The 21,936-nt window shown below is 45.0% G+C and overlaps 1 protein-coding gene across 2 annotated transcripts in view; it reads right to left on the bottom strand.

Moving 5' to 3' along the window:
• Positions 1 to 558: 558 nt before the first annotated feature.
• net1 (neuroepithelial cell transforming 1) overlaps positions 559 to 21,936 on the bottom strand; it is a 72,947-nt gene continuing 51,569 nt past the window's right edge. The window contains exons 1-9 of one of the 2 annotated variants that reach the window (XM_084330692.1): positions 13,508 to 13,826; positions 9,906 to 10,013; positions 8,342 to 8,506; positions 6,951 to 7,013; positions 6,041 to 6,214; positions 5,208 to 5,465; positions 4,578 to 4,748; positions 3,904 to 4,090; positions 559 to 2,640 (exon numbers count right to left, since the gene is read on the bottom strand). In XM_084330692.1, coding sequence (XP_084186818.1) covers positions 2,147 to 2,640; positions 3,904 to 4,090; positions 4,578 to 4,748; positions 5,208 to 5,465; positions 6,041 to 6,214; positions 6,951 to 7,013; positions 8,342 to 8,506; positions 9,906 to 10,013; positions 13,508 to 13,600 — 1,713 coding nt within the window. In that variant the 5' untranslated portion in view covers positions 13,601 to 13,826 and the 3' untranslated portion in view covers positions 559 to 2,146. Of the gene's footprint in view, positions 2,641 to 3,903; positions 4,091 to 4,577; positions 4,749 to 5,207; positions 5,466 to 6,040; positions 6,215 to 6,950; positions 7,014 to 8,341; positions 8,507 to 9,905; positions 10,014 to 13,507; positions 13,827 to 21,936 lie in introns of those variants that run through there. The other variant, XM_084330691.1, reaches the window with a different exon arrangement.

Here is a 21,936-nt window from a genome sequence, read left to right as displayed (position 1 = left end):
GGCAGTTGGTTCGATGGATAAAAACCCGCCTCCATGGTTGATTCGACCTCTCACGCGGTCACATCATTATCCAGCTCTATCTCGCTTAAAATATGTAAATAAAGTACTTATCGACCACAGGAAAAAGGTACATATTGTATGTTATAGCCATAAATAATATATTGACGTATTTACGAAAATGTACAATGTGTGCATATTACAAATAAGTAATATATTGACGTATTTATGAAAAATGTACAATGTGTACATATTACAAATAAGTAATATATTGATGTATTTATGAACATTTACAATGTGTAGTGTACATATTACAAATAAGTAATATATTGACGTATTTACAAAAATGTACGTGTACATATTACAAATAAGTAATATATTGACGTATTTATGAAAAATGTACAATGTGTACATATTACAAATAAGTAATATATTGATGTATTTACAAAAATGTACAATGTGTACATATTACAAATAAGTAAGGGAGCTCCTGGAAAATACCCGTGAAAAGTCTGTACTACAGAAGAACAGAGCGGAGAGGAAAGACCAGAACTCAGAATGTCAGATGCAAATCTTACACAGATCTTTATTGTTGTTTAATTATTCATTTACACCACGTACATCATATAGGTATGGCAGTCCAATTACCCTTTTCAGTTAGCTTTTTCCCCATCATCCTTTAAACAAAAAAGACAAGTCTTTACTTCCATTAAACATCTAACTTTTACACACCTTCCATCTCCCTACCCCTACTTACTTCCACCATCTTTTTTATCGCTCACTGGCTTTTCACCAGCGCCTCAATCACTCTTGTTTTCTTTGAGCAGGGCACCACGTTAGCTTAACAACTGTATTAGCTTATGTGGGCACAACGCCTCGCATCCCAAAAGAAAACTCCCAACTCGGTTCCAACAAACTATTTCCCATCTTTCACTTTTCCTCTCGAACCTTCCTGACAACCTTCTCTTGTTTTTTACAATCAAACCGGTCTGTGCCGGTTTTAGCTGACTTCCTTTGTCCTCGATATCCCGCCAAATACGCTAAGCAGTGTCAACAACTAAAGCTCTGTGCAAGATGCTACATTGAAAAGTGATCCATTTCATTGCGAATTGTCAACTTTTTTTTCCAGCATTTCTTTTTTTTTGTTTAAACCAACATGGCTCAATTCAAAATGTGTTGTTTTTTTTGTTTTACGAATAAAACTAAAAAATACCTCATGTCTCGTCTTTGTCGACGTCAAAAGATATAGCATCGCTACACCCTGTAGCAAATGAGTGTTTGTCCTATAAAAATAAAACAACTACACAAATGTTTATGCGATTGGATTTAAATTAATGCCTTTGAAGTAGATGGGGGGGAAATGGCCGGATTGTTACATCTAAAAGGAATGTACAAAAATAAGACTTATCCTCTGGTAAATCTAAAAAAAATCAATACATTTTTTTTTTCAGTTTGGTATACATCTTATCATTTTCGTGTATTTCACATATTTTCCATACACCCAAAAGTTTCAATTAACTAATAAAACAAAACAGTGCTGTCAAAAAAGAAAAAGAGCTACAGTTAGATTTAGATTCAGAATACAAAAATGTAAAACTTTAACTTTAATTACTCCCTCCAAAAAACACTGAATCTAAAATTAAAAACAATGCTTCAACATCAAATCGACGGTAAACACAAAAACATGACGCACAGCTTTTCTCGGCTCACACAGATCAAAGGTGTGGATTTTACCGCTCTTTTCGTGACGCTTCCCTTTATAAACTAGCGATGAAGCAGTCGCGTTGTGCCCCCCCCCCCCCCCCCCCTTCAGAATACTGCATCTGTATGGTATGCACTCAGCCCCCCCCCCCCCCCCCCGTTCAACTGAACCCCAACAGGGGGAGGGGAGGGGGGGGGGCGGGGGTTGGAGGGGACATGTAAATAGCTGCCATTGGGGACAGTAACACAGAACACTGTTGTAATAATAAAACACACATAATCATAAATACAAGTCCAATTGAGAGGGAAGGGAGGGGCCAACTTTAGCCCCGCCCTCCCTCCCGCTCTACGCCACTCCGCGTCTGTTTTATTTTTTATGTACAAAACAAAATGTCCTCTCGCGTTCTAAGGAGTCCGTTTTCTCCCACGCCCCCCCTCGGTCGTCTTCTTATACCATCGTCTCCTTTCTCTTCCCGAGGGAACAGAGGGACTTCTTCTTGTCCTTTTTGGTCTTGTGCCTCGGGGGGGAGACCGGGGACGACGGCGTCAAGGACGACGAAGACGAGGAGGAGCAGCGGGAGGAGAGGGACGACGGAGTGGAAGGCGGCGTCTTGCACGGCGAGCCCGGGGCGGACGCTGCGGCGAGCGGAGACCCCGGGGGAGCGGGCCGGCTGTTCTCGTCGGCCTCCTCCATGTGGACGATGGCGGAGCCGGAGGAGGAGGAGGAAGAGGAAGAGGACACGGAGGACACGCTACGCTTGGCGGAGGCCGGCGTGGAGGCGGGGCTGCAGGCCGGGGTCTCCGGGAGCGGCCCCTGGTGGACGGAGATGGCGCTGCGCAGGCAGTTGAGCCACTGCTGCTTGTGGAAGACGTCGTTGACCTGCAGTGTGTGCGCCTGACCGTGGCTCGGGTCCTGGAAGCGCACGCGGAAAATGTTCTTGGCTGCGAGGAGAGAGAGAGAGAAGACAATCCGTTAGCGATTCAGCTTCATTATGCAGAAGTCTCTGTACACTTCCTTTATAGGATGTTTGTATAAGAAACCGTTCTCCTGGCTGCAGTCGAGTCCAAAATGGGCAACAGTCCTATTTAATTATTATTATAATTTTTTTGGCAAACCTCCTCCATCTGCTTAGAAGAACAGAACAAACACTTCCTCATCGGAATTTCTTCCAGCCCCTAAATATCCCTTTGATTGATGACCTACTCTTACTAGTTACACCGCTGGCCAGTACGACTACCGTAGACCCACAGTGACCATAGACTCTGTGGTATAAAAGACTACCATAGTGTCTTTATACCTGCATCACTGTACATATTATACTACAACTCTGTACATACATATATACTCATTTATATATTTTATACCCAGTTTAATCACCTGTATATTACTATTGCACTTTACTGTTACATTTGCACTCTGGTCGGATGACAAACTTATTTTCGTTGTACTGTACTTAGATAAGGTTTGATTCTTTAATGACCACCCGCCCAGGCTGGTGGAATTTGTTTTCAGTGCAGTTACAGCATTGTTACAACATAGAACACATAACATCACTTACAATACATACATACTACATGCAGTCAAATACATAATAATTACAAAGACCACAATATCACAGTTTATGTCCATAGCAACAGAGGTAGGGGGGGGGGTTGCTACAGGGAGTTCACACGCTCACTTTAAACAAACAACACACTGCAGCATCCACTCTCCACACTTTAGAACACTTAAACACACTTTATATTTATTGGTAAAGGATTTGCACTACAACCCATACCTCAGTACACCTTACTGTAAATTGTACCTAAATTGTACCTCATCCCATTTCTGCTTTGCACTATTGTATATTGTATATTAGTATATTGCATAGTATATTGTATATTGTATTACCATACTCAGTTACTTCTATTCTGCATCAAACATTGTACATATGTATATACTGAACACTGTGTGACTACGTACGTGACTTCTATTTTTTACTTCTATTTTTACATGCTATACTATTTTATTTCATACTTATCTTTTGTCTAGCACAGTTTCTGGAGCGTAACAGAAAGAAGCATTTTGTATAAAAGTATTCTGTACTTCTGTATGACAACTATTAAAGAAACTTGAAACTTGTGCTGTATGATGACAAATACATTTTTAATCTAATCGGTTCAGAGGTTGAAAAGGGGGGTAAAACGTCAAAAGGTCAGGCTCACCTTTATCGCCGTTGCTGAAGGCCCCCCTGAAGGAGCCGCCCATGCGCACGTCGCCGTCCTGCAGGTCCTCCAGCACCAGGTCCCGCACAGGGATGGGCTGCCGGTACACCTGGAAGCAGTGCCGCTCGTTCCGGGTCACAGGCCGCGTCACGACCAGCACCTCGTTGAACAGGAACACGTGCAGCTTCTGGAGCGGAGAGAGGAGAGATGGAGAGAGGAGAGATGATTAGAATCAAGGTTTCCGTCGGTAGTGTGATAGTAAAGGGTTAACCTTCTGTGTATTGTCGCAGTGAAAGGGGTAACCGTTTGGTAGTGCGGCAGTGAAAAGGGTTAACGGCGAGTGTTGTTTTTTTCTTCTCTTTCTTTACATCCTTCGCCGCTAACGAGAGTTTTCTGCATGGGGGCCTTTTGGGAGATTGTTATCGATGTAAGAGATATTCGATGATGTCATTGTTTTCTTGGGGAGAATCCTGACTGCCTTATATGGGCGGTTTGAAGCCAATACATTTTTTACTTGAGAGCCTTTCTAAAGGAGAAATGTGAGTGTCGTGTGTGTGTGTATTGTGTGTGTGTTGTGTGTATTGTGTGTGTGCGTAAATGTGTGTATGTGGTGTGTGTGTGTATTGTGTGGTGTGTGTGGTGTGTGTGTGTATTGTGTGTGTGTGTTGACTCACCGTAGCGCTCTTGTTGCGCAGCTCTCCGTGGCACAGCAGGCTCTTGCAGCGCTCGATGCGCGGGTCTCTCTGCCGCTCGTCCAGGTACTCCAGCTTGTCTATGTAGTACTGGCACTCCGACTCGCCCTTCTTCATGTTGATGTCAGACAGCACACCCTGGATGATGGTGATCTAGACACACACACAAAAACAAAACATAATATTAGACATTATAATCGCAAATGATTGCCACTAAATTAAAATAAATGTCATTACCTGTGCCCTATTTGCACTACACCTCTACTTTGTACTTTTGTACTTTAGTTTTGTATATTATTTTGTAGTGTTTGGACTTTATTCTTTTTACTATTTTTTTTACTGTATGAAGCACATTCTTAGGAGGCTCATACATAACCAAGCATTCACTGTAATGTACATGTACTTTATACGTTGTAAAAAAAAAAATAAAAAAAAAAAAAGCAACCAGGGCAGCTTCGGCAACGAGGAAGTAATTTCTTTTTAATTTGGTTAATTAATCGGGCTGGTTAATTACTCGATTGGTTGAGGAGTTGCTAGGTGGCGAGCGAAATTTCAAAACAAAATCAACCAATGGGCAGCTTCGGCGACGAGAAAGTAAAAAGAAAGACTCACCGCTTGCTCCAGGCTGGCGGCGTCGGGGTGCTCGGCCGGCGTGTGCCTCAGGATCTCCTTCAGCAGCAGCGGGTACTTGAAGAGGCGCGAGCGCGGGATGTCCAGGAAGCTCCACAGGTCCAGCTTGCGGCTGAAGGGCGACTCCAGGCAGCGCTGCAGGAAGTCCTGCACCCGCCGGTCCTGCTTCTTCTGGTCCAGCAGCGCCTTGGCCGCCAGCTGGTTGTTGCAGTAGTCGCGGTAGGCGTTCAGCCTGGGCAACTGGAGGGAGGAGGAGGGGGGGGGGTAGAGAGAGAGAGAGAGGGAGGTCATTTAACGCTCACATCCCAGATGAGAAACATTGATTGTGTCTTAATAAGAGTCATGGCGATCTATTGTATTTGGACAGAATTCCTTTCGTTTGGCTGCAGCAAATGACTGGAACTCTCTCCAAAAACTCGCTTAACCCTTTCACTACCACACTACAGAAGGTTAACCCTTTACTATCACACTACAGACGGTTAACCGTCTGTAGTGTGATAGTGAAAGGGTTAACCTTCTGTAGTGCGGTTGTGAAAGGGTTAACCCTTTGTCGTGGCAGTGAAAGGGCTAAGCAGAAACTGCAACAGTCCCTAGCTGACTGTTGTACATGTCCTCTCTCTATATATTGCCAGTATGTATTTAGGTTGATTTTAACTTACTATGTGTGCTAGAGGTGTGATGATATACTATGTTTTAGAGGAGTGAATAGTGATATACTATGTGTTGTCCTCGCCAGGTCCCCATTGTGTAAACGAGCAGAGCTCTGTTCTCATCGTCCTGGTCAGATAGAGGAAGTGGGAGGGGCCACCACTCACCCAGCTGACCACGATCTGGCCGATCTGGCCCACCGTGCCATCGGCGCCCGTGGCCTCGGAGAGGCGGCACAGCAGGTCCTGGTGGAGCGGGATGTAGGCGTCCAGGTTGCCAAAGATGTGGGTGAGCTCCTCCTCGGACATGATGGACAGCTTCAGCATGGGGTCGTGGTACGCCTGGTGGGGGGAGAGGGAGGAGAGGAGGGTCAAATAACGCCCACTTGGTTCGGGTGAGGATAAGATATGTTCCTTTATTGATCCCCTTGGGGGCAGGGTAATAGTAGAAAGACATAAATATAGGCGATAACATTTGATCTGAATATAAAAATATGAGAGAAGTAAACAGTGTAAACAATATAAGTAATGCTGGATATAAAAATATGAAGAAGAATAAACAGTGTAAAGTAAAATGTGCAGATGATGAGGGTATATTGGTACATGTTTTTACGTGTCTATGTTATGTCTATGTGATGTGTTGTGATGTCATGTGTCTGTATGATGCATGTCTGAACACTTCGTTCCCCGAGAAGGACCACAATGGAAATAAGCTCTGAGCTTTTTTGTGTCTATCCTTGGCGGTATTCCAGACTGTCCTTCTGTTATTTATATATTGTCAAATAAAGTCATTAATTCATTAATTACGCCCCATCGGCGACGGTTCTACAATACATATAGGCAAAGTTGAATCTAGGTGAAACAGATTTTTAATAAGTTTGTTTCCACAAGAGAGAGGCTAAGAATATCTTGAATATCTTGGTGAATAGATTTATAGGAGCTACAACAGGAGAGAGAGGCTTGAGGTATCATTCCTTTCTATATATAGCGCACAGCTTTTGACTGTGGAAGGTCTGCCAGCAACAACAACCCCCCCCGCCCCCTGATTTAACAGTTTAAAAAAAAAAATAGTACAAACCTTGCGTGCGAGCTGTAGGTCTTCTATCAGGTCCTGCTCTCCGCGAGACAACTCAAATATGGCCTGAGGAGGAAAATAAACAAGAGAGAATAGTTTAAAAAAAGAAAACGTGCAAAGCGGCGATTGTCGACTACATGACTACATTCACAGACAGGTTTCGACCTCAAAAGACTTCGAGGGTCGACGTCTGGCTCTATATGACTGCGGCCTCTCTCTCCTCCTCGTCTGTCTGACTGGAGCCGCTCTGACAGTTAGCTGAGATGTCTGGCACGTTGGAGCTACAGAGGTCTAGCTATAGCCGGGTCCCCGTTAGCTCACACGGTCTAGCAACAGCGAAAGCTGCAGAATGAGAGCCCCCCCCCCCCCCCCCCCCCCCCCCACACTTTGCTTATTTGGCGTAAATACAGCAGGGACGTGTGAAAAAAAAACATTCAAGTCGGAACGACCCGGCTCACGGTAAGTAGAGAAAAACAGAGAAAGAGAGAGAGAGAGGGAGAGAGAAAGAGAGAGAGAGAGAGAGAAGAGAGATAGGGAGAAAGGCAGGAGATAGAAGAGAGGAGAGAAAGGCAGGAGAGAGGAGAGAGTCGAGAGAGAGCAGGAAATCCTTCCTTACCACCAGCCCCCTGGGTTTAATAATCCAAACTGTCTCCCTCTCCAGCCAGAACGGAATACCGTCTGGCTTTTCTACCCTAGAGCGCATTTCACTTCGGCTGCAGTGCCGTTGCCCTACTGCCATGGTGTCCTACTGCCATGGTGTCCTACTGCCATGGTGTCCTACTGCCCTGGTGTCCTCCTGCCATAGTGTCCTACTGCCATGGTGTCCTCCTCTCACCTCCTGCCCTGTTGTCATACTGCCATGGTGTCCTACTCTCACCTCCTGCTGTTCCCTTACAGTAGCTCCCGTTATCTCTCCTAACAGTAATATATATATATTATATCTCTCCTAACAGTAATATATATATATATATATTAGTGATGCACCGATGTGAAAATTGTGGCCGATACCGATAACCGATATTAATATTGCTGTTCTGGCCGATACCGATATTTACTGATGTCGATATCTCTGTATAGAAAACACTTTTTTATGATAATCAAATAAAGAGCTATTTTCCAAAACGCATAATTTTTTTTACTTTTGTAACTTATTTTCAGAAATGACTGATATTTTGAAACTATTTAAGGCCAAAACATGTAAAAAGAAGGAAAAAAAAGATAATTTTTTTTTTTTTTTTTATAAATGTCGGCCCTATCTTGATATCGGACCGATACCGATGTGTAAAAAAAACGGCCAAATCGGCCGATATTATATCGGCGGCCGATATATCGTGCATCACTAATATATATATATATATATATATCCTAACAGTAATACTAGAAGAAGCTCTCACCTCCTGCCGCTTGATCTCCTTGGTGGAGAAGGTGCCCTTCTGGTGGACGTCGAGTGTCTCCGACCACAGGGTGCTGTTCCTCCGCTTGGGCGGCGTCGGGGCCACTGCCTTGCTGCAGGGCTTCTGGGGCACGCCCTGCGACTTGCCATCGCCCCGGAAGGAGGCCTGCGGATTGGAGGGAATAGCCTGTGAGTCACTGGGGGTGGTGGTAATGGTAGTGGTGTTGGTGGTGATGGTGGTAGTGGTAGTAGTAGTGTTGGTGGTAGTGGTGTTGATGGTGTTGGTGGTAGTGGTGTTGATGGTGGTGTTGGTAGTGGTGGTGGTGGTAGTGGTACTGCTCAGAAAGTGTGTTGGGCATAAAAGAAAATATTGTTTGGTTCCTGTTGGTTGTCAGTTAAGGCCATGGGTAGGTAGGGAATTTATTTTATTTAATTTTTTCCCACGGCGACTATGGATAGGGAATTTCTTTTAATTTAATTAAAATGTTCACAACAACATGGATGCATGTACTCTGCCAGCATGTTTAATATCCATAATACTTTACTAAGATTTTTATGAAAAAAGTTTTTTATACTCAAAATAAATTGGGTCGCACCTAAATCGGCAGGGTCGGTCGGCAACCGGAACCAAACCATTATTTTTTTTAGGCCTTGGGCTGAATGGTGATGATGGTTAAACAATAAGTGCCTCTGTCTTTTGTAATTTATCTTGAGATATCCACGGCGCGGGTGATTGGGGTGGGGCAGGCTGGGATTGAACTGTGGGTCGCAGCAGCTGAAAAGGTCAGAACCGCCGTGTGCGGCTGAGCGGGGTTGGGGTGCTTGTCCGGGGGAGTCCGGCGGTCTCGTGGGAGGGGGAGGAGGAAATGTCTTGTCTGTCTTGTCTTTTGTGTTGTCCTCTTGACTTTAACTGGGGGGATTTTATTGGGGGGAGCTATTTTGCTATTTCTTCACTATTTGGGCACTTTTACACGGTTCCTGTGAGTCTATGGAACACCTCTGTAGGTGTTTGTTTTTCAAGAAGGTTCATTGTTTTGTATTTCTATTCGGGTACTCAAAAGCAGCGTTTTTCTACCTCAAGACCTTAAGCCGTTTTGAGGCTGGGCTCCAACCACTGTGTGGCCCGGTGGCAACTGCCACATTGTTATGCAGCTGGGAAATCTCTGACATCACTGATATGCACATTTTGAGATGACTCAGTTCGGTGAGGGTGAATGTTGTGAGGGGAATTGGAAGAATACGCCTTTATGAGAATTAGAGACATAAGTTTTATTAATATAGGGCCACACGGCCGGGAAACGGTGCTGAATACTGGGAAAGGCCATTTATGAGATAGTACCCCTTTAAATTTAAAATGTTGTACTGTTTTTTTTATTTTTTATAATTTGTTATTTCTGTATTATTATTGTTTCTGTTATCTCCCTGTGAAGTTCTGTGTATTGTTATTGTGGTTATTGTGTTGTCTTGTTTTCATGTAAGTAATAATAAAAAAAAATTGATAAAAAAAAAAGGTGCCTCTGTCTTTTAACCCGTGTCAGGAGTGTGGGGGAGGGGAGGGGGCTCACCTGGATGGTTTGGCCGAAGCGCCGGACGGCCCCGCTCCTCACCGGCGAGATGAGGCTGGCTAGCGACGTCACCCTGCCGAGAGGACGGACACGCTTGGTGCTGGGTTCCTGAGGAGCGAGAAAGAGAAAGAGAAAGAGATTTAGTCATGCGCTTCTTATCGTAAGTCACACAGCCAGACCAAAGAGAGACTTCCTGTGCCACAAACCTGAAACTAGACACAGCCGGACGGCACAGAATGACCACACGTACGACACGCGAGAATTTCCACGGGAAGACACTGGAGTGGAAACCACACAGACACCTCCCCTCGTGGGGGAAACTCGCCATGCCGTCAGGGCCCCAGAAAACCACTACAAGCGGCGGGGGCTCTGCTCCTTGCCTGTAGCAAGCAGGGAGTAGTGCTGTAGAGCCCAGATCAGGCAGTCACTCACCAGACAGACAGGCCGACAGACAGACCGGTCTGGTGGACAGACAGGCGGGCAGGCCGCGGACAAGACGGGGGAGGCCGGGGGGTGAACAGGAGGAAACAGCTGTCCGTTGCATCATGTGAGGAGGAGGAGTCCTGTTCCGAGGCCCAGAGAGCCGCAACAAAGAGCCTCTCTGGCTGCAGAGCCGCCGCTTGGGGAAGGAAGGGGGTCCTGGAGGGAGGCATGCCAGGAATGCACAGGACCCTGCTCTCAGCTGTCCCGAAAGCCACTGTGTGACACACACAGACAACCACCCACACACACACAGACAACCACCCACACACACAACGACTCAGCGATAAGACCTGCCCGACAACAGCCAAGCTGTGCCGCTGGAGCCGGGGCTCCTCTCCCGGGGTGCAGCGTGTGGAACGGGACAGTTTGGCGCTGGGGGTCCCCCGAGCAAGACAGACCACCAGCGAGAGAGCGAGCGAGGCGGGGGTGTGTGTCTGTGGCTGCGAGTCGGGACAAGCCCTGGAGCAGGCCTCGCGTGAGAGCACCTGGGCCAGGTGACCCCAGCCCCCCCCCCCCCCCCCCCCCCCACAGAGCCCTGAGGGAGGGAGAAGGAGAGAGATGTGTCGGGCTCGCTGCCAAGAACATAAGCTACAGGAATCAAAGGGGGGCTGCAGGTATGAGCTAATGATTTTACAGACCGCAGAACTCAAAAAAGGACAGGATGAAAGACGTAATTATGGTTTCTGAAAGATGTTCTGCAGTGGGGGAGAGAACAAAAACCTCCCAATGCATTTTATAAAAATGTTGTGCTTTATACTAGGACTGTGTGCTGAATGAAAAGCTGCCTCTCCTGACTCAGTGAAACTGAGACACAAGAGTGGACGTTATAGGCTCCGACAACCCCCCCCCCCCCCCTCTTCTCAGACTCAAGTCAGAGACACACACAGCTGTGGAACAGATTGGCTGACTCTGGCAAGGAGGAGGAGGAGGAGGAGGAGGAGGAAGCCCAGCCTCCGAACGCCGCGGTCAAGTAAGTCGTGGGGTCCATACGTCTCCTCCACGTCGGACCGGGGCGGCCCGCGAGATATCTTATGGAACCGCAGACTCCCCGGAGAGAGAGAGGCGAGAGGGAGAGAGAGAGAGAAGCCACATCCGAACCGCTATGACGGTGGTCTGGCGAGAGTGTGGTCATGGTGGACCCCCCACCCGATCCCCGCTAGAACAGCCTATGCATTAAAACAAACTAAAAAAAAAAGGCTATGCAAACCCCACAGATAAAAAGAGGGAAAAAAAACACCTACAATTTGGTTTCAAGTAGGGGGGGGTTCTAAAGTCAATATTGGAAAATGTGTTGCCCCACTGTGGCCTTCCTGTTACACTAGGTGTGTGTGTGTGGGAGGGAGGGGGGGGCTGTCCCTGGAATAACAAAGGGCCACTAGCGCTGCTCTTTGTACAACTCCACCTAGTGCACTCTCAGCTGGAAAGTTGCAACACTGTGCAGACAGACAGATAGAGCAGAGATAGAGGGAGTTTCTACTCCCGGGGCTCGGAGCTCCAGGAAAGCCGGCCCCAGCAGATCCGGGGTCTGTGGTCCGTGCCCACCGAGTTCAGGATAATAATCTGTCTGTGGAACAAACCCCCCCCCCTGCTACCCCCACCTTCCTCCAAAACCCAAACATCGACTGATGTTATCGGCGAGCTGCACGGCGTACAGGCGAGCGCTCCTCTCTCTGTCCCGAGAGACTCGCAAACCCATGGACCCAAAAAGCCCCCCGCCCTCCCCCCCTCTCGCTCCCCCCTCCTCCTCCTCCCTTCTTCCTCTTTGAAGTAGACCCCTGTGCCAGAAGCTAATCCCAGAGGTCTGGCTCCCGATTAGGGCGCAGGTTCGAGCGGCTAACGGGGGCCGGAAACCGGAGCGGCCCGGCAGGCCTTGTATAACAGCAGATAAAAAGGCCCGGTACCCTCCCCGCATCTCAGACTCTAAAACAACATGACACAATCACTAAGAGTAAAAAGAAGACTTTGCTTTATGAATGGCTCCTTATCCAACTTCTCCTTTTTTTTTTTTTTTTTTCGACAATGAAACTTCTGCTTTCCCAGAAGCCTCTTCTTCTGAAACATGGGAAGTGAGCAGTTCTCTCTAGTTGTAGAGAAATGAGTCAGTAAGAAAGACTGTTCCAATGAGTGGGAACACAGAAGGTAGAGAGACAGCGGTAAAACCCACCTGGCCCCCTCTCTCTCTCTCCTGTTACTTTTAATAGTGTGGTACTGACTGAGGAATGTTCTCAGTTTGTTGTGAGAGTGTGTGTGTGTGTGTGTGTGTGTGTGTGTGTGTGTGTGTGTGTGTGTGTGTGTGTGTGTGTGTGTGTGTGTGTGTGTGTGTGTGTGCGTGTGAGAGCAGCACTCAAACACACCTGCTGACAATCCAGCCTGAGGCTCAGGACCAAACCAACCAACCAACCAACCAACCCAACCAACCTGGGGGGGCCAATTTGCATTCCTACTAATCTATTGTCATTGGAAATCCCAAGTTTTGACATCAAGAAAAACTCCCCAAAAACCTTCCCAGTTCAAAAGGGCCTGGTGCTGAAAGGCAGGAAGCGAGCGGGGTTGTTTGCAGAGGGAGGGCGGCGTTTTAACATATAAATCCCCAGCATCTGCCTCCTGTTGCTCGGCCTGTTTGTCTTGCGTTTGCGGTCTCTGGATCCGAGGGTTTCCCTAATCCTCCTGCAGCCCACAGAGAGAGGGACAGGAGGACGCAGACAGACCAGGCGGGGGGAGAATACGCAACGCAACACTAAATAAATCAATCAATCTCCAAGGGTGCAGTCGGCGTTGCTATAAAAGTACAATGACCTCCGATGACTGTGTTACCTTATCTTTTTTAGGACGAGACCGGTGACAGCGGTGCTGTTCCCAGAGAACATGAAAGTACAAATTGTGTCAGAGAGAGAGAGAGCATAAAAACACACAGGAGGAAGATAAGAACAGGGTTATGGCTCTGAGTGAGTCACGTCTGATTAGGAGAGAGAGGGAGAGGTGGTGGACTTCGATCCCATCCTGCTGCGTGAGCCAAAGGACCCGCAAGGAAAGGATGGAAGGAGAAGTACAGTAAAGCCACATAAAAGTCACACAACACAAACAATCAAGTGGGATCATTCCCCTCTGCTGTCTCTCACCTCGGACTCCTTGTGGTTCTGGTTCTGGTAGTCTATGACCTGCAGGGTCCGTTTGATAGGCACCAAGCTACCCAGTTCATCGTAAGCCACCATAGCTTTCCAAAAAACAATAAAGAAATTATCCACTTTTTCTGCTTTTTCTTTTAATCCCGACGGCTGGAGCTCTCGGTAATCCACACGAGGAAAGGAAACGATAGACGAGAAAATAATAATAATAATAATAATAATAATAATAATAAATAAATAATGAACCAAAAAAAAATGTATTCCTTGTCCCTTCAAAAGATGGGACTTGAGGGGAAAAACTCCTCTCTCTCTCTCACTCTAAACTTTAGTTTCTGAGGTGGAGGGAGAGAGGGAGGGCTTTTATAGTAGGAGCAGGGGGAGGAGCTAAGTCCCGACAGCCCTCCCACTGCTGAGAGAGAGAGAGAGAGAGAGAGAGAGAGAGAGAGAGAGAGATCACTTTACTTGGAAGTGTGAAGAGGCCCGTAGCGTTTTTTGTTGCCCCATCCATTCACACCACCAACAACAACAGTGAGGATCGTGCAGCAGATCACAGACAGGTGGTGCTTCACCCAGAACCAGCGTCTCGGCCGCCGGTCGATGGAGTTTCATGCGGGACGCGCAGAATTCCCCATGTACACTGTAAAAACTGAGCGTCATCTGGTCATTTTTTAAACTATCAGCTCATTTTATTCAACCAAAACTGTGTCAAATGCAATTCATAAATGGTTCAAATTCATTGAATTCAGCTCAATTTGATTTCAAACAGCACATAGCCTTTTTTTTATTATTATGTATAGGTTACTAATAATTATTTACTAAATATTAATTAACCCCAATCACAGTTTTTACAGCTGGCTCTGTCCGGGTTCAGGGGAGCTGGTCGTCTGTGACTAGTATTCATGATAGAAACACTTGTGTCTAATGATCAGGACAAGCGCTCAATGAAGAAACAAAGTCCCATTGCCAAGACAAAGTCTAACATGACTATAAATACTTTATTAAGATAAGATATTCCTTTATTGATCCCCTTTGGGATATAAAATACCTCCCCCCCCACCCACACACACACAGCATTGCCAACTTCAGCAAACCCGTATGAATAATCATAATAACGTCATAATCAGTTCTCCTTGAAGGGTGAAGCGGTGTAGAGCTCAGGGCAGGTCCAAGAAAGTCATGTTTTCATCTGCCAACATACTGTACACTGGGGGCTTTTTGTAGGACTGAGAACAAATATATCAATAGTTTTGACGGTATAACAATATTTAGTTTTCCAGTGGTACAATGTGATATGATTTATTTTTTTGCCATTATCTTGTAATGCAATTGTCATGGTGCCATTTCTGCTGCAAGGAACCATTTTGTATTATTATTATAATTTGTTTTACATATCATGGACGGTGGTATAGTATATATATATAAAAAAAAAAATCCATCCCTTTGCATGGACACATAGGACTATTTCCCCTTTGAAATAGTATTCTAGAACTCCCAAACCGGTTGCCGACAACTTTACCAACCAGTCAAAATGTCACCAGCATTTCACTGGCTCTTTATGCTACTTGAACATTTATAGAAATAAAACAAATGTTTGCCTACTCTGGTGGCAACAATCCTGAACAAACAATAAAGTAATTACTTTAGTCTATATTACTTAACTGTGTAAAAGCCTACGGCTGGGTGGAAGACTCAGGTTTTAAACTGTGTGAGTCAATATTTGTCTCGTTATTATCTGCATTGCTTGTATTCTGTCTATTCTATGCTCATGTTATGTCTATTTCACTGTTGTGAAGCACTCTAGGCTTCCAATTCTTGCATGAAAGGTGCTATAGTATATCAGTAGTACATTTGTTTATTTTATACTCAGTTTAATCACCTGTACATTGTATATTACTATTGCACCTTACTGTTACATTTGCACTCTGGTTAGATGCCAAACTTCTTTTCCTTGAATTTTTCCTTTGCTGTATGACGACAATACATTTGAATCTAATCTAAACAAATAGTTTATTATTATTATTATTATTATTATTATTATTATTATTATTATTATTATTAAAAGCAAAACAAGCCAGGGCTAGTGATCGGTGGTGTGGGGGTGTTAAGTCTTACGTGTTTGTTGTCTTTGTTAAGCCAACAGCACAGATGTTAGCGTTATCTCTCTCATCAGTACAGCGTTATCTCTCTCATCAGTACAGTGGAACTGAGAGTGTTGATCAATTAGAATATCAATAGTGTTGGTGATACCAGGGATACTGAGGTGTGCTGGGGGCGGGAAGCAACTACCAGCATCATGTTGATAGTTGGGTTATAATAGCTTTTGAAAAGCTTTATATGTTTCACTGCCGGTTTCAATGGAAGAACACTGAAAGTATGTTAGTATAATGTTTTTATATTAAAGTGTGTTAGTATAATGTTAGTATATTAAAGTGTGTAAGTATAATGTTAGTATATTAAAGTGTGTTAGTATAATGTTAGTATATTAAAGTGTGTTAGTATAATGTTAGTATATTAAAGTGTGTTAGTATAATGTTAGTATATTAAAGTGCGTTAGTATAATGTTTGTATATTAAAGTGTGTTAGTATAATGTTAGTATATTAAAGTGTGTTAGTATAATGTTAGTATATTAAAGTGTGTTAGTATAATGTTACTATGTCAGTATATTAAAGTGTGTTAGTATAATGTTAGTATATTAAAGCGTGTTAGTATAATGTTAGTATATTAAAGCGTGTTAGTATAATGTTAGTATATTAAAGTGTTAGTATAATGTTACTATGTTAGTATATTAAAGTGTGTTAGTATAATGTTAGTATATTAAAGCGTGTTAGTATAATGTTAGTATGTTAAAGTGTTAGTATAATGTTACTACGTTAGTATATTAAAGTGTGTTAGTATAATGTTAGTATATTAAAGCGTGTTAGGCCTAAAAGAAAAAATGGTTCGTTTCCGGTTGCCGACCGACCATGCCGATTTAGGTGCGACCCAATTTATGAGTTTCAATTCTCTTTTAATTTTTTTTACAATAAAGTTTTATAAAAATCTTAGTCAAACCTTAGTATTATGGATATTAAACATGCTGACAGAGTACCGGTACATGCATCCATGTTGTTGTGAACATTTTAATTAAATAAAGAAATTCCCTATCCATAGTCGCCGTGGGAAAGAATAAAATAAAAAATAAAATAAAATAAATTCCCTACCTACCCATGGCCTTAACTGACAACCAGCAGGAAACAAACAATATATTTTTTATGCCTTAGTATAATGTTAGTATATTAAAGTGTGTTAGTATAATGTTAGTATATTAAAGCGTGTTAGTATAATGTTAGTATATTAAAGTGTGTTGGTATAATGTTTGTATATTAAAGTGCGTTAGTATAATGTTTGTATAAAATGTTAGTATATTAAAGTGTGTAAGTATGTTTGTATAATCCAATCAAATTTTAATTTTTTTCTTTTACTTGGGTAGGCCCACAAGTGAAGACGAAGGGTGATTAAAGGAGATGAAAGGTATTGTATATTTAAACAATATATATATTTATTGTAAGTTAACATATAATATCATAAATGAGAGGGCATACAGACCCTCATCTGCACCTTTGTTTACACCGTTTATTTCTCCTCGTATTTTTATATTCAGATACAATTTTATCACCTCTATCTATGTCTTTCCACTATTACCCTGCCATACCTGTCCTCCCCCCCCCCCCCCCCCCCCCCTCCCCATGCTGCCCGAATTTCCCCAAGGGGATCAATGAAGGAATACATTATCTTAAACAGACACACAGACACCAGTGATTCCCGCAAAAATGAAATATACTTTGGGGGAACGACGCAACAATTTTGAGATAAAAAAAAAATCAAATCCTGCATTCTAGTGAATTTTCATATTAACACTGCACTTCAGACAACTGGTGATGGTGTCTGGGTCTTTAAGTGTAACAGCTGAGAGCAGTCACTGCTGTTTTTTTGTGGTGTTCTTTCATACACACATCTTATGAGTGGCTCCCCCCAAAGTATAATGAATGGGTTTTTAAGTTTTTTTTGTTTACTCACTGAGCACTCATTGCCACCAATGCAAATAAGTGCTCACTGAGTTAAAAAAAAAAATGGGGGAGACATTATAATACTTTGGGGGGAGCCATTATACTTTGGGGGCCCCCCAAAGTATTAACATGCAGCGGGAATCACTGGACACACAGACAACTGAGAAAAGTGCACAGAGGCAGTGATTCGAGAAGTGACGACCGCACCTGTGGCTCAAGCGGCCGCGGCGGCCCCGCTGCTCTACACACCCGGCCACGGCACGTGGTGCACAAATGGACGGCAAAGCGTAGGGGGCGTCAGGTTCCGACGGGACGGATAACGTGCCGCAAAAAGGAGGTGCCGATCCACCAAGCTGTGCTACGTGACCGACCCCGGGTGCAAGCATGTGTGCGTGGGCGCTAACTCACCCACCTGTGTCAACACTGAGGCGTCAGACAGGAGATAGGCCTCATGGTGTGTATTGGGTGTATGTGCAAGAGAAAGAAAGAAAGAAAGAAAGAAAGAAAGAAAGAAAGAAAGAAAGAAAGAAAGAAAGAAAGAAAGAAAGAAAGAAAGAAAGAAAGAAAGAAAGAAAGAAAGAAAGAAAGATAGAGAAAAGGCACGATGCCGATGTAACGGTTGCTTGTTCATTAGGTGGGTTTTACAGAGCGGCTGAGAACGGGTCGACTTTTATGGATCTCGAACTCGCCTGGCTTCCGTCACGCAGATGCAGCCGGAGTTTCACGTTATCAGCAGCAGCTAGAGCTCGGCGCGGATGGCAACTCCCTACCTGAGACAGGAACATTTAGAAGCCTTATCGAGGGCAGAGAGAAGCCTTATCGAGGGCGGAGAGGTAGGAACATTTAGAAGCCTTATCGAGGGCGGAGGTAGGAACATTTAGAAACCTTATCGAGGGCAGAGGTAGGAACATTTAGAAACCTTATCGAGGGCAGAGGTAGGAACATTTAGAAGCCTTATCGAGGGCAGAGGTAGGAACATTTAGAAGCCTTATCGAGGGCAGAGGTAGGAACATTTAGAAGCCTTATCGAGGGCAGAGGTAGGAACATTTAGAAACCTTATCGAGGGCAGAGGTAGGAACATTTAGAAGCCTTATCGAGGGCAGAGGTAGGAACATTTAGAAGCCTTATCGAGGGCAGAGGTAGGAACATTTAGAAACCTTATCGAGGGCAGAGGTAGGAACATTTAGAAGCCTTATCGAGGGCAGAGGTAGGAACATTTAGAAACCTTATCGAGGGCAGAGAGGTAGGAACATTTAGAAGCCTTATCGAGGGCAGAGAGGTAGGAACATTTAGAAGCTATATCGAGGGCAGAGAGGTAGGAACATTTAGAAGCCTTATCGAGGGCAGAGGTAGGAACATTTAGAAGCCTTATCGAGGGCAGAGGTAGGAACATTTAGAAGCCTTATCGAGGGCAGAGGTAGGAACATTTAGAAACCTTATTGAGGGCAGAGAGGTAGGAACATTTAGAAGCCTTATCGAGGGCGGAGATGTAGGAACATTTAGAAGCCTTATCGAGGGCAGAGGTAGGAACATTTAGAAGCCTTATCGAGGGCAGAGGTAGGAACATTTAGAAGCCTTATCGAGGGCAGAGAGGTAGGAACATTTAGAAGCCTTATCGAGGGCAGAGGTAGGAACATTTAGAAGCCTTATCGAGGGCGGAGAGGTAGGAACATTTAGAAGCCTTATCGAGGGCATAGGTAGGAACATTTAGAAGCCTTATCGAGGGCAGAGGTAGGAACATTTAGAAGCCTTATCGAGGGCAGAGGTAGGAACATTTAGAAGCCTTATCGAGGGCGGAGAGGTAGGAACATTTAGAAACCTTATCGAGGGCAGAGAGGTAGGAACATTTAGAAACCTTATCGAGGGCAGAGGTAGGAACATTTAGAAGCCTTATCGAGGGCGGAGAGGTAGGAACATTTAGAAGCCTTATCGAGGGCAGAGGTAGGAACATTTAGAAGCCTTATCGAGGGCAGAGGTAGGAACATTTAGAAGCTATATCGAGGGCGGAGAGGTAGGAACTTTTATAAACCTTATCGAGGGCAGAGAGGTAGGAACTTTTATAAACCTTATCGAGGGCAGAGAGGTAGGAACTTTTATAAACCTTATCGAGGGCAGAGAGGTAGGAACTTTTATAAACCTTATCGAGGGCAGAGGTAGGAACTTTTATAAACCTTATCGAGGGCAGAGAGGTAGGAACTTTTATAAACCTTATCGAGGGCCTATTGTGTGAAAGTTCCATTTGCTATGTTTGTAAAATTGTCTCAGTAAATTAAAGTCTAGGTAAATGTGAGGCGAAGTGCATTTGGCGTTCCTCCACTTCCTGTGATGTCATGTCGCTGTATGTCATGTCGCTGTATGGCAAGCGGGGATGCTTCACATTGACAAGACGTTGACTGAATTCAAATAAACAACTATACTATAGTATCTGGGAAGATTTCTTCCTCTTTCTTTTGCCCATGTCGCTGCAAAAAGAACATGTTGTGGGAGCAATATTTGATGTCGGAGGTCAACTGATGCTCAGAGCGCTCAGACGAGTCAAACGTGGAAGACAAACAGCAACATCCACAAACCGCACCTTTGGGGGCGAGAGGAGGGGGGGGGTGCTAGTGCTTAATAACTATGTGGCGAGGAGTCAGAGATCATAAATGTGTCTGGTCTGTCTAGAGATGCGATGCGTGTGAGGAGGGCGTCTCGTGCCGTGTGTCTGTCCCCCCCGCCCCCACCCCCCTCACCCGGCGGTGGTGGTGATGGTGTGAAGACACTTGGAATGTCTGGGAGCAGCAGCGTGCGTTCTCGCGGGTGGGCTGGTCTCCGCGGCAACATGGCCAGGCCTGCCTGTCTGCCTACCTACCTGCCTACCTGCCCCTCGAACGCTCCAAGACAGCTGGGGAGGAGGAGGCGTGGTGGTGATACGTGTCGTGTACACAGAAGCTAATATACTAGCTGGCATGAACACACACACGCGACTATAAGCTAATACTAGCCTACCGGTACCTTTTACACCCACACACACACCTGAGAGCGAGTGAGTCATGTAGTGTGAGCCACACGGTTTTCACCGCTCCGTAACCTGTGCCGTGCCAGGAACAGCCAACACTGGAGGCCCCCGAGGGCCCCTCACTCCCTCCCTCCCTCCCTCCCTCCCGCCCTCCCTCCCTCCCTCAGTCAGTCGGGCCGGGCTGCTCATCCCATGAACTTCTAACCAACAGTGCCTTTAAATACAGCTCAATTAGAGGCACACAGTGCACACAGAGCAGCCGTCTGGTAATCGGAAGGTTTTTACCATTTACCATTTACCATTTATACACACACACACACACACTCTTGAAAACCCCAAGGAATCAACAGAAGGGGAGACACTAGTACCCCCTAGTGGTGGAGCATGGGAGAGCAGCTACTGATTGGGGCTGGGGAAACAAGTGAACCATGGCTCTTACCCTGCTTGAGAGAAGTCTGTTCACCACACCTATAAAAGTACTACATTTAGTGTTCAGAGATAAGATCAGGCAGACGTTTCCCAGAGCGGTACGAGACTGAAACCTGTCCAGTAAAAACAGAGCGGCATTGATAGTAAACCAGACAAACCAACATTGTGCGGTTTCGCAACAGGCGGGAGGCTTTTAGTCAGCGCTCGCACACCCAGCAGCCAGGACCTGTTGCTACCAAACAAGACCACGGTAACCAAGGAGCACAGACCCACAGTCAAAACCAAGGGTTCTACAGGGGCAGAGCTAGGCTGAGAGAGAGAGACGTACACACTTACAGGGGCAGAGCCAGGCTGAGAGAGCGCTAACCACACACACACACACACTTACAGGGGCAGAGCCAGGCTGAGAGAGCTCTAACCACACACACACACACTTACAAGGCAGAGCCAGGTTGAGAGCTCTAACCAGACACACACACACACACACACACATACACACACACACACACACACACACACACACACACACACACACACAGAGAGAGACCTCTAACCAGACACACACACACTTACAAAGCAGAGCCAGGCTGAGAGACCTCCATACCAACCAGACACACACACATGATATTCACAAACAAAAACACACACACTAACAAATACAGTCACACAAACATACATGATATTCACAAACAGACTGTCACACACACAAACAAATACAGTCACACACACATGATATGCACAAACAAAAACAGTCACACACAGAGAATCAGAGTCTCTCTCTCTCTCTCTGGTTATGACAACGTTTTAAATGTTAAGGTTAGTTTTAACATTCACTTAACGGTTATGGTTAAGACAAAGTTTTAAATGTTAAGGTTGGTTTTAACATTCACTTAACGGTTGTGGTTAAGACAAAGTTAGGGTTAGGGTTCCATCCCCAGCAGGGGAACAT

This window comes from Notolepis coatsorum, assembly GCF_963971535.1.
Source record: "Notolepis coatsorum genome assembly, chromosome: 15".
Lineage (NCBI taxonomy): Eukaryota > Metazoa > Chordata > Actinopteri > Aulopiformes > Paralepididae > Notolepis > Notolepis coatsorum.
This window is presented reverse-complemented; position numbering and strand designations above follow the sequence as displayed.